At 49.1% G+C, this 16,445-nt stretch overlaps 1 protein-coding gene across 1 annotated transcript in view; it reads right to left on the bottom strand.

Moving 5' to 3' along the window:
• Positions 1–16,445, bottom strand: part of LOC138364887 (jmjC domain-containing protein 8-like) — a gene marked incomplete at its 5' end in the record, with an annotated part of 35,337 nt that overhangs the window by 11,915 nt on the left and 6,977 nt on the right. Inside the window, one exon of the mRNA XM_069324933.1 lies at positions 9,296–9,415. Coding sequence (XP_069181034.1) covers positions 9,296–9,415 — 120 coding nt within the window. The remainder of the gene's footprint in view (positions 1–9,295; positions 9,416–16,445) is intronic.

Raw genomic sequence — 16,445 nt, forward strand, 5'->3', positions numbered from 1 at the left:
CCACTCCCTGGGAGTGGGGGGGGAAGCCCTGGACCCCCGCACCAGTTACCACCTCAGTTCATAGGCCGAGCATCAAAAACGAAACCGCTGACCGAGGGGAGGGAGGGTGCCAGGGAGCCTCCGGGGCTCACCAAGAAAAATGACATTTCATAACATTCAATGCTGGTTTCTATGGGGAGCCCCTCCAACTCCTTAGAGCTACATAACCAAAGACAAGTAGAAAAGAGGGGACTAACCTGCGTGGCAGCCCGCAACGTGCACATTAACTCAAAAGGCGAGACAACTGGCTGCAACCTGCGACCCAAAGCCACACACGAACGACCGGGACCAGGTACATTTACCAAATAACAGGTGGTCAGGACCCTGTTCGACCACCAAAACTCCCTTGCCTCAATGTCAGCCCAAGACATGTTGCCAAACACGGGAGCCAAAGCAGCATACAGTATCCACTCGATTTAACAACTTGTATGAGGCTGTACCCAGTTTGTTGAATCTGGGGGTCAGCTAAATCCGGAGGTTTTAAAATTTTGTAACTAGTCATATTTGGGAGAGCAACAGGATGGATGGTGGGTGGACAGGCAAGTGGACAGACTGGCTGGTTAACTGCTGGTTTTCAGGAAAGAGGGCTGGCTGGATGGATGGAAGATTGGGTAAATGAATGGCTGACTGGCAGACAGGCAGGAGAGGGAGTGGGCAACCTGTCCTCTTACAAATTACGTCTGAATTTGCCGTTTGCCTGTATGGTCGAAAATGGATGTAATTTGAAAATGAATAGTAGTTGAAAATATATTTTGGATTTTTTTTCCAAAACAGCAAGTTAAGGATTCTCTGCTAGGTTAGGAGGGCAAGAAATTCTCCTAAGGTTTCAAACATCATAAAAATCGTTAATTGAAAGTTTCCTCTCCTGACCTATCTGAGTAAGCCAGAGGATTCAAAACAGAAAACAGGACAGTACAATCACTTTCACGAGCCGATTTCATTTCAAATTACATTTAATTTTGGCCATATGGACAAACGAGCAAAAAACCAGCATTGAATGTAACGAAACGGCATTTTCTGGGCGAGACCCGGAGGCTAACCGGAGCTATCCTGTATGGAGTTCTTTGGGCCTACCGAGGACCACGAACCAGAATCTGGCCCCCTCAGAGAGGCGCGAGGAGGAATTGCCTATAGAATCCCCCGTGTGGTTGGACGCATTCTATATCTGCCATCGACCGGGGTCAGGCACCCAGAAAGATAAGCACCTCAAAACAAACCCCCTATCCTGGTGAAAATTGCTACAAAAAGCCAAACTAGTGGACAGAACTCCCTAAACAGAAACGAGCAAACAAGCATGACATTACACATCGACGCGCCGCTGTCTGCGCAGCTCCCCCCTCCCCGGGAGGGAGAAGGGGGTAGCCCCAGACCCCCGCGCTGGCAATCCACACCCCAGTTCTGAGGCTGGATATAAAAAATGCAAAAAAAAAAAAAAAAAAAAAAACGGCAACTGAGGGGGAGGAAGGGTTGCTGGGGAGCCTTCGGGTCTCACCCAGAATTTGGTGTTTCATACACTCACCGCTGTTTTCTGGAGGAAGCCCTTTCGGCTCCCCGGAGTCACCAACCAAAAGATGAAACCAGAGGGACTTACCCGGGGTGTGGTCACCCGAGGCTCACTCCTCAACGCGAAGTCCCAGGCAACTGGCTGAACCGCCGACCCAAAGTGACACAGTAGGCCCGACTAGGCCCAGGATATTATCTTGAGATGATTTCAGGGCTTAGCGTCCTGCAGCCCGTCCTCGACCAGGCCTCCTTTTGCTACAAACCCCCAGGAAGCGCCCAAGCAGCTGTCTAACTTCCAGGGTACCTATTTACTGCTAGGTAATAGGGGCATCAGGGTGAAAGAAACATTTTGCCCATTTGTCTCTGCCCTCCACCGGGGATCGAACCCAGAACCTCAGGGAATACGAATCCGAAGCGCTGTCTGCACAGCTGTCAGGGGCTGTCAGATGTTCACCAAGTAATGAGCAGCCAGACCCTGTTTGATCTCCAAGAACCCCGCGCGCCGAATGTCAACCCAAGACACGTTCCCAAAAACCAGCAGCAAGGGGTAGCAAACTTACGAATGTCATGGGCACAGGAATAGACAGCAGGCTGGACTAGACTGAATATCCTGCGGATGACCTGGGGAGACTCGAACCCTGGAACAGGGGAAGAAGGGAAACTGGATCAACCCAAAAGCGCATCCCTGCCACAAGAGTCTGGTGGCGCGCAAATAATGGCAGAGAGCCACAACCAGACACAACCATGATGCACCCCTGGCCTAACGACCAAGCATCAACAACCCAAGGACCCCTCCAGAAAGCAGCAGTGTCATTCTTCGCCAGGAAAAGAAGGAGAGACAGCTGCAAAACGAACAAACCTACAACCAGGACCAAACACGCAGAAAACCCCTGCGCCAGAGGAGAGCATGAAGCTCCCCGACCTCGACCCCAGAGGTCAGTGCCAACAAGAAAAGAGCCTTAGAGAAAACATCCTGAACTGAAGGGGCCACTACAAAACCGAGGAGAGAGACATGGGAGTACCCTGTCCAATGACCAGGACGGCTCAAGCGGCACATGAGCAGATAGGAAGTGAAACAACACACGAGACACAGCTTGATACATCAAGCAAGTAACATCAACTACCAAAAGCAGTAACGGCGACAGTATTTGGCATAAGACGATGGTCCTGGAACAACCAAGAAAGAAAGGACAAAACAACCTTACAGACAGTGAGTACACCTACAAAGCGAAAGAAAGAAAGAAATGGAAGGACTGTCAAGAGACCTCATACTGCCGCCGAGATGAAGCCTGCAGATGGGACACCAGCATGATGCCACCTGATCACCATAGAGATGATGATAGACCAGAGTAAAAATATACCAAACGTGCAGACTTGAGGAGAAAGGATCGAACCAGCCACGTGATGTACTGGACCAATCTGCTGAAAGAGGCGGAGCTGCAGGAAAATCTCCGGGTTCGGACACTGAGCAAAGCAGCGCCCTGAAACCAAAGCTGGGCCGGCCACCACAGGGCCAAGAGGACTACTCTACCCTGGTAAGTCTGCAAGCGAGTCAGGACCAAGAGCAACAGTGGAACCGGGGAAAAGAGGTACAGGAACCCCCACCTCCTCCAGTCCTGCCGAAAGACATCAACCCGGATGGCCTCACAGTTAGGGAAGGGTGCCACATATACAGGGAGGCACCGTGACTTCGTCAACGCGACCCGAACCTCCGGGCGCCCAAACGTCTGGCAGAGCCAACGAGTCGGCGTTGACTGTCCATTCCGTGGACAGAGGAAAGAACCGAGACAGGTCATCCACCAGGACGTTGGACATCCCCTGAACGTGGACTGCCAGGAGAGCCAAACCCCGAGAACTCAGCAGACGGGTCACCCGAAGCAACCAGCACCAAAGAGCCAAGGACCGCACCAAACCCCCTCGGTTCAGACAATGAACCACCGGGGAGCAGTCTGAATGGAGCCGGATCGTCGATCCACTGGCGACCTGAACTCTCCTAAGGTAGAACCACACCGCCGCAAACTCCCGCACCGTGCTGTGGGCTCGACGAAAGGACTGACCCCACCGCCCCTGGCCGGCTTGGTGAGCACTGGTCACAAAACCCCAGCCGAAATATGACGTGTCCGTGAGCACATCGAGCAAGGGCTCGGGTAGGCGCCAAGGCCCTGAACCCCGAAAAACTCGAAGAGGAAGCCGGCAATGCAGCAGCCGACGCAAGTCCCCGGGGGTCGAACCCAGCAATTGCGAGAGAAGCAAAAGGGCGCCCATACCAGCCAGTTGTTGAGGTAGGCCAGCACCCGAACACTTAAAAGATGCAGACGGGCCACCACGACCTGTGTAAGGTGTGTGAAAACGCAAGGTGCCAGGTTCAACCCGAACAGAAGAAAACGAAAGCGGTAACTCTGACACCCACAACAAAACTGAGTCAGTCCCTGAACCCCGGATGAATCGGGATGTGCCAATATACGTCCCAGAGTTCTTATTTCCTGAATAGGAAGCTGGCGACACAACAACTGACGCAAAACCCCTGGAGGCTGAATCCAGCGGTTGCGAGAGAGGTGGAAGGGATGGTCCCAAAGGAACCAAAACAGATGCCGAAACCAGACCCGACTCGGCTGGTAAACCAGCACGGCAAAGTTCACACTCCCGCACAACTGCTATAGCACCCACCAAGTGACACTGAGAAACAAGGAAGTGGACCAAGAGTCCCAAACGAGGCCCAGTCAGGTCCAAACCTGGGACGGAACCAGACGCGACTTCCACCAGTTCACCAGGAACCCGAGCCCACACCAACAAGTCATCGAGGTAGGCCACAATCCGAACCCCTAGCAGATGCAGACAGGCCACCACGACCCAGGTAAGAAGCATGAATACGCAAGGTGCCAGATTCAAGCCAAAAGGAAGGCAACGAAAGCGGTAAGCCTGCTGCCCTACAACGAAACCTAACCAGTCCCTGAACCCTAGATGAATAGGAAAGTGCCAATATGCATCCAGGAGGTCCAGACACACCATCTAAGAACCCGGCTCCAAAAGAAACCAGACCTGGGACAGAGTGGTCATCCGAAAGGAGGGGCAAGGAATCCAGGGGTGCTGGTTTGCCAAGCTGGTTTACCTGCCAGGTCAGGTCTGACTTCGGCATCTGTTCTGGTTCCTTCGGGACTGTTCCTTCCACCTCTCTCATGACCGCTGGGTTCAGCCTCCAGTGGCCTTGCATGAGTTGCTGCATTGCCAGCTTCCTATTCGGGTTTTTCGGGGTTCAGTGCCTTGGAGTCTACTTGAGCCCTTGCTCGATGTGTTCATGGATGTCTCGTTTCTCGGCTGGGGTTTTGTGACCAGTGCTCACCAGGCCGGATGGGGCTTCAGATGGGACAAGTCCAGAATGAACCGAAGATCCACACAGTTCTATTTCAGCACTGGAAACAGGCGGGAAACCCACCTGAGGGTCGGAGTCGTTTCGACTACACCCAAGCGTACCCACTCCAAGATGACCCGATGGAGCGAAGGGGAAAAAGCCTGCCCTGCCAGCCCTAAACCCCCCGAAGGAGGAGGAGGAGCCGCAGGCCAGAGGACATGACCCGAAATGCCTGCCAAACATGGGACCCAGGCGTGAGCACCTGGATCCCAGCGCCCCCGTCAACGGAACGACTCGTGAAAGGGCTGACGCCCCTTACAAAAAGCCGGCTGACGAGAAGAGCGAGCATTGCACCGACCAGATGACGCCGGCTCCAAAAGATACGCAGGCTCAGAAACTAGCACCAAAGGCCTACCCTGATTGGAAGAACCCAAAGCCACAGCATGATCCTTCCGAGAGGCCCGAGAACGGCTCCCCTCGCAGCCACCCCGGAGAAGCAACAAATCTTACACAGAACAGCAACTAGACAAGGCCGCCTGCAGAAACTGTGTGACAGCAAAGTCTGCAAACAGCAATGGACAAAAAGACGATGAAAACCTAAGACCCAGGGCCTAAGTGGAATCCAAGGAGCGAGCGAGCTCGGCCTGGCGACATATGAAGCCTCTGACAAAGAATAGAGACACCACCTCCCTGAGAATCAGCACAAACAGGTTCAACAGCACTGTCGATGCCCTAACCACCGAGGCCAGTGCCCCAGACGAAGGTCGGCACTCAACCCCCTTCATGTCCTCCTCAAGCCAGTCCGAGGACAACTCGAGAAGGGAAAAGAAGCACAAGACCAAGACCAAATGCCCACAAGTACACAAACCCTCAGCCACCAAAGATGCCAAAAGGATGGGAACCTGTACGGGCAGCTGCACAAGGCCAACATCCCGAGGAAGCATAGGGGTGAACAAGCACGCATTAACACTTTGCCTGACTAGGGACACTATATGAGTCTGTATATAACTCTACAGATCCTGACCAGGGACACATGTTGCATCCGTTATTAAAATATTTGTTAAAATTACATTTTTATTCCAATAATTATGCGACATGTTCTAAAATAAGCGCCAATGTCTTCCCATTATCTGTGATGCCCCATGTGGCATCAAGGCACTGCCTCCCATGAAGTAGGCCCATTGTTTTCGTGACCAGAGTTTTTGAGCTCCCCAAATTTTCGTGTTTGCTGTGGATAACGCGCTGGGCTTCTGAATCTTATATGCATATATCCCTTTCGAGAATTCTATTGCTAAAAATTTAATACCAAAATGAACAACCTACAGCAAAAATTGAGGTGAGAAAACTGAAAAGAGTAAACATATTTTAGTGCGGGTTCTTTCTCATGGGTAATGATCTCCTGATTTTCTGGTTTGCTGTGGGTGGCATGCCAGGCATTTTGAATTTATACAAATACAGTGGCACATCGACTTACGATTGCCCTGACTTACGATAATTTTGAGTTACGATGTAAATTTGATGGAAAAATGCGACTCGACATACGATGTTGTCGTTGACTAACGATATTTGATGGTACACGTTCGGGTCGACCGAGCGCGTGGTCCCCGGTCATGCGGGCAGACCTGCCTCAGTTTACTACAGCTGCCCACTTAGTGACGCTCACGCCTATAAGAAATTCCGTTTTATTGGTGATTTTTTGCTTTTTGAACATAAAAGTAATTATTAAATATCACGCCATGGGTCCCAAGAAAGTCAGTGGTAAGGTTCAACATATGAAAATCCATGAAAGGATGATCATAGAGCAAAAACAAGAGATCATTCGTAAATATGAAGATGGTGTGCGGGTTGTTGAACTAGCTAGGCAGTACAACAAATCTCAGTAAACGATATCCACCGTACTGGCTAAGAAATAGGACATTATGAGTGCTAAAGTGGCAAAAGGCGTATCAATAATCATGAAACATAGAACACAAACCAAACACTTAAGGATGTTGAACAGTTATTATTAATTTGGATACACAGCAAGGAGTTAGCGGGTGATAGTTTCAGAGGCCATCATTTGTGAAAAAGCAAGGAAATTGCATGAAGACCTTTTACAGAAAACCCCTGGAACGAGTAATGCAAATGCGAAAGAGTTTAACCCTTAAAGTGCGCATCACGTCATATGACGTGGTAGACGTTGTTCCAGTCAACTGCGCATCACGTCATGTGACGTGTTGGAGTACTACGCAAGATTTAAACGGCCCGCGGATACACGGGGTTCACCACACATTCATCAGGGCTCTTGTAAACAGACGCCATTTTTAAAAAAAATCGTGGCCCAAACTCCCGGGTGTTAGGAGCCTCAGTATTGAGTGAGCAACCAAGCCTGAAGCACGCAGCATGAGCTAACAGCACTGCTGTTCAGCTTATGACCACAGCATCGCTTAAAAATGCCATAATATACTTGTTCATGCTATTATGTAGCGATGATATTATTTCAGAAGACCCCTGACTGTGATAAAACTGACCAGGGTTCTGATAATAGCAAGATTGTGGTGATATTTAGCGCTGTGCTCCATGGAGGGAGGAGTAAGGCAGTGGGAGGGAGGGTGGTGGCGTCGTCTTCTGACTGTGTGTAGCCACCTTTTATTGACTGCACTCACCATACCAGCTTAGTGGTTTGCTATGATGAACACAAATGTAGATACTTATATATAACGTGTGTATAAAGGGTATAAACAGCAAGAGGAGAAGGTTGGGAGCCGCCATTTTGGTGAGGGCGGTGGCGTCGTCTGCACGACGCCACCGTGCAGACGACGGTGTTGTTTACTGGTTACCACGATGGTCTTTGGGCACCATACCAGCTTACTTGTACAAGTATGGTGAATAAAACACAGGTAGATATTTATATATAATGTGTGTATATAGCATAATAACACCACAAACAGTATTGTTGGAGTAGAAATACTGTAACTCCGCGATTATCGAGGGGTAAAAAGTAACGAGGAGTGACCGCCGTGTACCAGCCAGCCACTCACTCCCTCCCTCAACACCTCACTCGCCCACATTCTCCTCCCACCATACTGCTTTTCCTTTTATTCACTATATACAGACGTTATATATAAGTATCTACATTCGTGTTCACCATAACGAACCACTAAGTTGGTATGCTGAGTGGCAGTGGCAGTGGCAGTGGCAGCCAGTGGCAGCCCGCCACTGGCTGCCACTCCCTCCCTCCCTCCCTCACCTCACCTGACTTGCCACCATTCTCCACCAACCATACTGTTTTTGCTTTTATATACAGACATTATATATAAGTATTTACATGTTTTGTTCACCATAACAGTATATCTAAGCTTGTATGGTGAGTAAAGGCACAAAGACGTAGCTACTCACACAGTCAGCTGGCTGCCAACCTCAAGGCCAGACGCACTAATATTTTTCCTCCAACAATACTGTTAGTGATGTTATTATGCTATATACACACATTATATATAAATATCTACCTGTTTTATTCACCATACTTGTACAAGTAAACTGGTATGGTGCCCAAAGACCATAGTGGTCACCAGTAAACAACATGATAAATTGTGCAGACGAAGCTGCCCCAAGTGCAGGGAAAATGCGGAGCAGCAAGAACCCCTAAGGAAGTGAAGCCCCAAAGGCTCTAGGGAAAGCAACCCTAAAACCCAAGGGTAGTACTTAGAGGATGTTTAGGAAAGGCAGCCCTAAGCGCATGCAGCCCCAGTACACTGATGTTACTTCTGGCTACCGTACCATAAAGAGCAGAAAACACCACAAAGGCACTATTCCGCCAAGAAATCGAGGCCAGAGTTGACGACCGCCCCAGAGGGCAACAGACTACGAACTGAAGTGCGAGTAGCCGGCGCGGAGGTCCCGGTCTACCCCCTTCCTTTCTCGAGGAGGGGAGGGGTGCGCAGAAACGCGGCGAATGACGTTTGCTTGTTTCTTTATGTTTTGGGGGGAGTTCTGTCTCTCTGTTCGGTCTTTGGTTGCAATTTCTTACCAAGTGGGTAAGTTTATTTTATTATGCCTACCTTTCTGGGTGCCAAACTCGGGTCGATGGCAGACATGGAATGCTCCCAAACACATGGGGGTTTCCATAGGCCATTGCTTAATGTGCCTCTCTGAGGGCCAGGTTATGGCTTGTGGTCCACTGACTGATGCCCTAGACTAATATAGCGTACATCAGTCTGACAGCTCCAGGGAGCCGGAGGGGCTCCCCACAGAAAAGATTTAGTATTCTCCTAAACATATTAGACATAACAGCTCAAAAATATGCATATTAAAACTGCTTATCATAATGCCCTAACAGTAAATTACTCTTTTTAATACAAAACAATATACTGTATATATATTCTGGATGCTGAAATAATTTAAACAATGAGTAAGAAAACTAACCTGCTAGTCCAAAGCTAAGAGCTGGGAAGTGGTGAGGCAGAGTATATGGTGGGGGCTCGTACAGGTCAAGAAGATCCTGCCATTCTTCGTGGTTGTTGTCACCAAAGAAGTAAAATGTTTCTGAAATTTTTTAATAATTATAAAATTAAACTATCATGTTCTCACCAGTAGAATTAATAATGCACATGACAATGCAAATTTAAAAACTTCAACTTGTAATCATTTAGGTAATCTTGTGTTTCATAGGATCTTCAGCCTTTCATTCAGTAAAGTTTGGGTAGCAACTGTTTGGATTCAAGTTGAAAGCGAGAACTTTATTTTTGTAAAAGCACTTATAAAGAGCTGCTTTGGGGGTTTTGTATTTGACTCTATAACCAGTGGACTCCTGGAAACAAAAATACAGCATGGAATGTAATGAAATGCCTTTTCTGGTTGGACCTTAGTGGCTCCCTGAAGTTAGCCACACCAAGATACTGTATGAGCTCGCTTATCCAAACTAATATGAGAAGGATCCCCGACCGGATAAGCCAGACATGTGGATTAGCAGAATTCTTACCAGGGAAATAAAAAAAACCAGCGTTGAATGTAATGAAACGCCATTTTCTGGGTGAGTCCCGGAGGCTCCCCGGAGCTTACCAGGCTGATATGCTAATGTCAGACTTTGGCATCAGTCATGTGTACGGAGTTCTTATGGGCCTACCGGGGACCACGAGCCAGAACCTGGCCCCCTCAGAGAGGCAAGGGGAGCAATAGCCTATAGAAACCCCCGTGTGGTTGGAAGCATTCTATGTCTGCCATCGACCGGATTAAGCACCCAGAAAGGTAGGCGTCTCAAAACAAACCCCTATTCTGGTGAAAATTGCAACCAAAAGCCGAACGAGTGGATAGAACTCCCAAAACAAAAACGAGCAAACTAGTATGACGTCATTCGTCGTCCCACTGCTGTCTGCGCAGCCCCCCCTCCCCGGGAGGGGGAAGGGGGAGCCCCAGACCTACCACGCCGGCGATCCACACCCCAGTTCTGAGGCTGGATGTCAAAAACACGCGAAAAAAAATGCCGACCAGAGCGTGGGAGGGATGCTGGGGAGCCTCCGGGATTCACACAGAAAATGGCGTTTCATTATATTCAGCGCTGGTTTTCTGGGGGAAGCCCCTACGGCTCCCCAGAGCTAACTACCCAGAGGAAAAAACAAAAACAAATTGGGACTGACCTGGGAGGCGGTCGCCGCACACTACTCTATCCGAAGTCGAGACAACAGGTCGCAACCGCCAACCCAAAGCTACACAGGCCCAACTGGGCCCAGGAACGTGTATAAGGTAACGAACAGCCAAGAATCCTGTTCGACCACCAAATTCCCTGTGCCCGAACGTCCTCCCAGGACACAGTACCAAAGACGGCGGCAAGAGCCGCGAACTTGCGGACGTCATAGGCACGGAGATAGAACGCAGGCTGGAGAGCCTGAAGAACCCCGCGGACGACCTGGGAGACCCGCACCCTCTAACAGGGAAGAAGGGAACCAAAGCAACCCAAATCGCGTCCATGGACCCAGAAGCCGTTTTGTGCCAACCACGGCGGAGAGCCACAACCGGACAAAAACAAATGCACCCCCGGCCCAACCAACCAAGCATCAAACAACCCAGGAACCCCTCCGGAAGCAACAGTCTCATCCTTCGCCAGAAAAGAAGAAGGCAGCAGACAACCAAACCGAGCACCTCATCCGAAGGAGCAGAAAAACAAACCGGAACCGAAGGGGCCACAAGAAAACGAGAAGAAAGAAAAGAGCACTATGTCCAAAGACTATGACGGCTCAAGCGGCACAAGAACAGGCCGGAGGTGAAACAAGCACGAGACAGCTTACGAATGGTGCAGATGAAAGTCCGAAAGAAAAGCGAAGCGGCTCCGCCAGCGCTGCATAAAATGAGGCGACAGTATGCGGCAAGTTGATGGCCCCCAACCCCCAGCAGAAAAGCCAAGCCGACACCAACAAACGCAGCCACCAAAGAAGGGATAGAAGGAAAAGAAAGGACCACCAAAACACTCCATACTGCCGCCAAGAAGCACACAGGTGGGACACCAACAACGAAGCCACCTGACCACCAACAGACGCGAGATCCCCGAGGCAGAACGCAATCAGCACCGCCAAGGGTCATCCGAACCTAGGAAGAGGCAGAGCCGCAGGAAGATCCCGGGTGCGACCACCAAGGAAGCAGAGCCGGAAGCCCAGGCCGGCAAGATGGAGATGGAACGTCTGCCGAACAGAAAACCCCCCCAACACGAGCAAGCTCGCCAGGGGATCGGAAACCACGGGTCTGACGTGAGACACCAGAGAAGGCCAACCCCACTCCCAGCGTCCAGGCAGAGAAGAGCCCAGTAGGCTCCAGAACTTGAACAGAAAGCGAACGATAGGCGAGGGGCGAGACGAAGAGCCCAAGCTCATCCCCAGCCAGCACAACTAGGCGAGGACTACAAGGTTAGGACAGAGAATCCAAGGAACATGGAAAAACCAGGCCCAGCACAGCAAGACCGGTAAGGAAGGAGGGCCCCAGAAAATCAAGAGAACAAAAAACCGCAACAAGGAAGGCGCCAGAAAGAGCACGGAAAGGGCCGAACAAAAAGCCACAACCATACCCCCACATGCAGCTACAGGATCAAAACCGCAGCAAAAACGTCACCACACTCCCAGAGGAAGGGTACAAAGGGGGAAAGAACCAAAAGGCAGAGCCCCCCACCAGGTAGACAAACACAAAGAAAAAGAAAACCCCGCAAGAGTACAGCATACCCAGGCAGAACAGAGCCGGCCACTATGATTGGTGAAAACTAGCTGCACAGTACCCTGTGCAGCTAGTGCTAGTGCCAGCAATAACGAGCCAGTGCAAACTGCCCCTTACCCTAAGGCGAACAAGGGAGACAGAACCCCCTATCACACAAAGGGCGGCCGAAAACCGAGCAGCAAATGGCCTAGCAGAAGCAGGACCCAAGGAACTTGTGGAAGGCAACCCCAAGTCCCAAGGGCAGTACTTACAGGGCAGTACTTACAGGGCCCCAACGGAAGGGAACCCTAGGCGCATGCAGCCCGAGTACTGGAGACGCACTCCCGGCTCACGCACCACCTAGAAGACAGACACCACACTCTAGGTACAGTGACACCACACTCTAGGCACACAACCGGTGCCACTAGCATCAGCCGAAGAACTGGGGTGTGGATCGCCGGCGCGGTAGGTCTGGGGGGTCCCCCTTCCCCCTCCCCAGGAGGGGGAGGGCTGCGCAGACAGCGGCGCGACGACGAATGACGTCATACTAGTTTGCTCGTTTTTGTTTAGGGAGTTCTATCCACTCGTTCGGCTTTTGGTTGCAATTTTCACCAGAATAGGGGTTTGTTTTGGGACGCCTACCTTTCTGGGTGCCTAACCCGGTCGATAGCAGACATAGAATGCTTCCAACCACACGGGGGTTTCTATAGGCCATTGCTCCCCTTGCCTCTCTGAGGGGGCCAGGTTCTGGCTCATGGTCCCCGGTAGGCCCATAAGAACTCCGTACACATGACTGATGCCAAAGTCTGACATTAGCATATCAGCCTGGTAAGCTCCGGGGAGCCTCCACCCAGGGGCTCCACCCAGAAATTAATATATTCTTGAAAATTAAGGTAACCTAATTTAACACCACACTAAAATTACTGTACAGTACATGAGCTTGCAGCTCATCCTCACACTAGGCTGGTTAGAGCAATGGCCGTCCTTCCCAGGCACATTCATCAATTTTAACATGCTGTGTATTAAAAATTGGTTTGTTCTCATATATCAATTAATATTACTATTCATAAAAATTCTATGTATAGTTAGGCCTAGGTTAGGTTAGATTATTTGTATTTGAAGCACGTGGGTGAAGCATCTATAGAATTGTGGTTTTGTTCTGTGTTTACAAATAAAAATTCTGTATTTACTTACAAATGAATTGTAAGCATTTGTTCTGGAAGTGTTTGGATGTCATCAGTTGTGAGTTGTGTAAACTACTTTTCATTCATAAACAGGGGGTTTGGTGACTAGAATAACGAGCTTCGGTCTTTTTATGTGAGGACGGGCTGGAGCTTGGTAAGGTAAGTTTTGACTGCCAGCCGCTGAAGCTTCACTGATTCAAGGCTCTTGGCTTTTTGGTGAGGCTTCACTGGTTGAAGATCCTTGGATTGATAGTAAGGTGTCACTTGTTGAACCTCTTTAGATTCCTTCAGTGGTTGGAGGGCCTTTGATTGCTGTTCTTATCAAATAAGAACCGAGTTCAGCTTGCCTCTACTAGTGCTTGCCTCATCACTCTCACTGGTTAATATGTAGTTCATGTATTCATCAATTTGTTTCTTCGTATCACAGACAGTGCTAAAGAAAATCGTTTTGAGGCAATGGAGCGACTTGAACCAGTGTTCCGATGAATCCCAGAATTTTTATTGACATATCACACCATTGTGATTCCTTTGCGAACAGATAGTACTAGCGCTTATTCCAAATTCCTTGGCAAGACTCACAGCCGACCGGTCATTTTCACAGAGTTCTATAACACATATCTTTGATGGGTTAGCACAACCTTCTTCCTCTTAAAACCTCCAAATCAAACTGCCGTTACCAGACATAGTCTTGACAAAAAGTTATTAAAGTTACTATGAAAATAAAAAGTTACTAAAGAAAATGTTTCATTAATGGTGTGGCACTGTGGTATAATGCGAGGGTTGAGAGTACATGACCTGTTTAGCTTAACCAGGCCTGGATGGGATCCACTTGGGGTAGGCAGGAACATTATGCAGGCTGCCAGGCAGGAAAATATCTCCAAATTTTAACAGGGAACTTCAGTCTTCAGCCTACCTGTTCTCTGGTCTCTGACCAGGCCTCCTGGTTGATGGTCTGATCAACTAGGCTGTTTGATGCAGCTGCTTACAGCCTAGTTGATCGAGCATCCTTTGAAGGTGCTTGTTGAGGTCTTTTGAACACTGAGAAAGGTTGGTTAGTTATGTGTAGGGAAAGAGTGTTGAAAATTGAAAAGTCATGGGCCTTTGATGTTGATCGATTTCTCTCTTGGCGCCCCTATTGTACGTCTGATTTTCAGTGGGGCGTTTTGTGCACATCCTGCCATGCCTTCTGATCTCATGTGGTGTTATTTCTCTCTGTAAATTTGGAATCAGTTCTTCTAATATTTTCCAAATGTAAATTAGTATTTATTTCTCCTGCCTGCGCTGTAGGGAATACAGATTTAAAATTTAAATGCAATTTTGTTTGGACCACTGATCTTTCAATGTGTCCAGTTCATTGAAAACAGAATTGCACTGTAGCCTCAGTATTTTACTAAATTCTTTGTTGTCATCTGTGAACGTTCCATCACCTGCGTACTGTGTCTGGGGATGCGCTTTGGATTGATCCGGTTCCCCTTGTTCCCTGTTTCAGGGCTCGGGTCTCCCAGGTCGTCTGCAGAGTTTTTAAGTCTACCAGCCTGCAGTCTATCCTTGCGCCCATGCCGTTCAGACGTTTGCAGCTTTTGCTGCCGTGTTGGTGACGTCGAAGGATCATTTCGGGTACGAGGATTTGAGGGTCGCACAGGTTCCTGGCCGCCCGTTCTTTGTGCACGTGTCTGCTCCTGTGCATTCTTGTTGCCTTGGGTCGCAGGTTGCAGTCTGTTGTCTCGGCTTCGCGTTGCAGATTGTGGCGGTCGCCTCCCGGGTCAGCCCTTTCTTTTCCTTCTCTTTGGGTAGCAAGCTCCTGGGACCCATAGGGGCTTCCCACAGAAAACCAGCGTCGAATGTGATGAAACGCCATTTTCTAGGTGAGCCCCAAAGGCTTCCTGGCCATCCTCCCTCCCACCGATCAGCGTTTTTTTGCATTGGTTGGAGCTTAGCTTCTGAACTGATGCTAGGCAGCCGGCGCGGTGAGGTCCGGGGCTCCCCTCTCGGGAGCGGGGAGGGCTTTGCGGACGATAGGCGCGGCAGTAAAGTGTGATGTTTGCTTGTTTGCATGTTTCCTTGGGATTGTAGGGAGTTTCTACTTCTCTGTTCGGTTTTCTGTTTTAGTTTTTTACCATGTGGGGTTTGTTTTGTTTTGCCTATCTTTCTGGGTGCCTAACCCCAGTCGATGGCAGATAAGGAAAACCTCCAATCACAGGGGAGTTTTCCTGGGCCATTGCTCCCTGAAACCTCTCTGAAGGGGCCAGGTTCTGGTGCTTGTCCCTGGTAGGTCTGAACTCCATAGCTAATGTCTCGGTCTAATATAACATACATTAGCCTGATAAGCTCCAAGGATCCATAGGGGCTCCCCTCAGAAAACCTTGAAGTCAGACTCCATCATTCACTGAAAGTTGCACATCAAGTGGGAGCAGCAGCAAAGAGGCTATGGTATGCCCCCACTTGGATTACTGTTTCCAAGCATGGAGACCACAACTTTTTTTTTTACTTATTTATATATACAAAAGTTCTTATATTCTTGTACAGCCACTAGCACGTGTAGCGTTTCAGGCAGGTCCTTAATCCTATATTCTCCGGAATACAACCCCGCCAAATCATTTAACAACCAGGTACCCATTTTACTGTTGGGTTAAACAGAGGCTACAGTTAACACTTTCGTGTAACGGCGTATGAAAAAAAAACTTTCCCCGAGTGAAATTAGCGCTTCGGCAGTCGAGCAGCAACATTTAAAAGTGTATACTCTTGTCACTGTCCTGATGTTAATTTTCGATGTACGTATTTCATTTTTGTACCAATGTGTTCGCAATAGAATGTTCTAGAAGAACATACGTATAAAATGTCACCAAAACATAAGTTAGATCAGCACCAAATAAAAAACTACGTCGATCACTAGCCGTGAGCGCCAGACAGCAACGAAATGTTTCTACTATCTTCAGGGTTGACAACTCCACACTTGTCCTACAGGGTTAATTTTGGTATCACTGAAAACACAATAAAATTCTCTACACGGACATATGCATATAAATATAGAATCAATGTCGCAACCCACCCACAAGAGTGTGGGAAGTGGCCGAAGTGTTACCCGCGGCGGCATATCGGCGAAACCCGCATTGAAAAGTGTATACAGTATTCAATTCACTGTCCTGACATTATTTTTCGATGTACGTGTTTCATTTTTGTACCGATGAGTTTGCAATAGAATGTTCTAGAAGAAC

The sequence above is a fragment of the Procambarus clarkii genome, chromosome 15 (genome assembly GCF_040958095.1).
Source record: "Procambarus clarkii isolate CNS0578487 chromosome 15, FALCON_Pclarkii_2.0, whole genome shotgun sequence".
NCBI classification, from domain to species: Eukaryota; Metazoa; Arthropoda; class Malacostraca; order Decapoda; family Cambaridae; genus Procambarus; species Procambarus clarkii.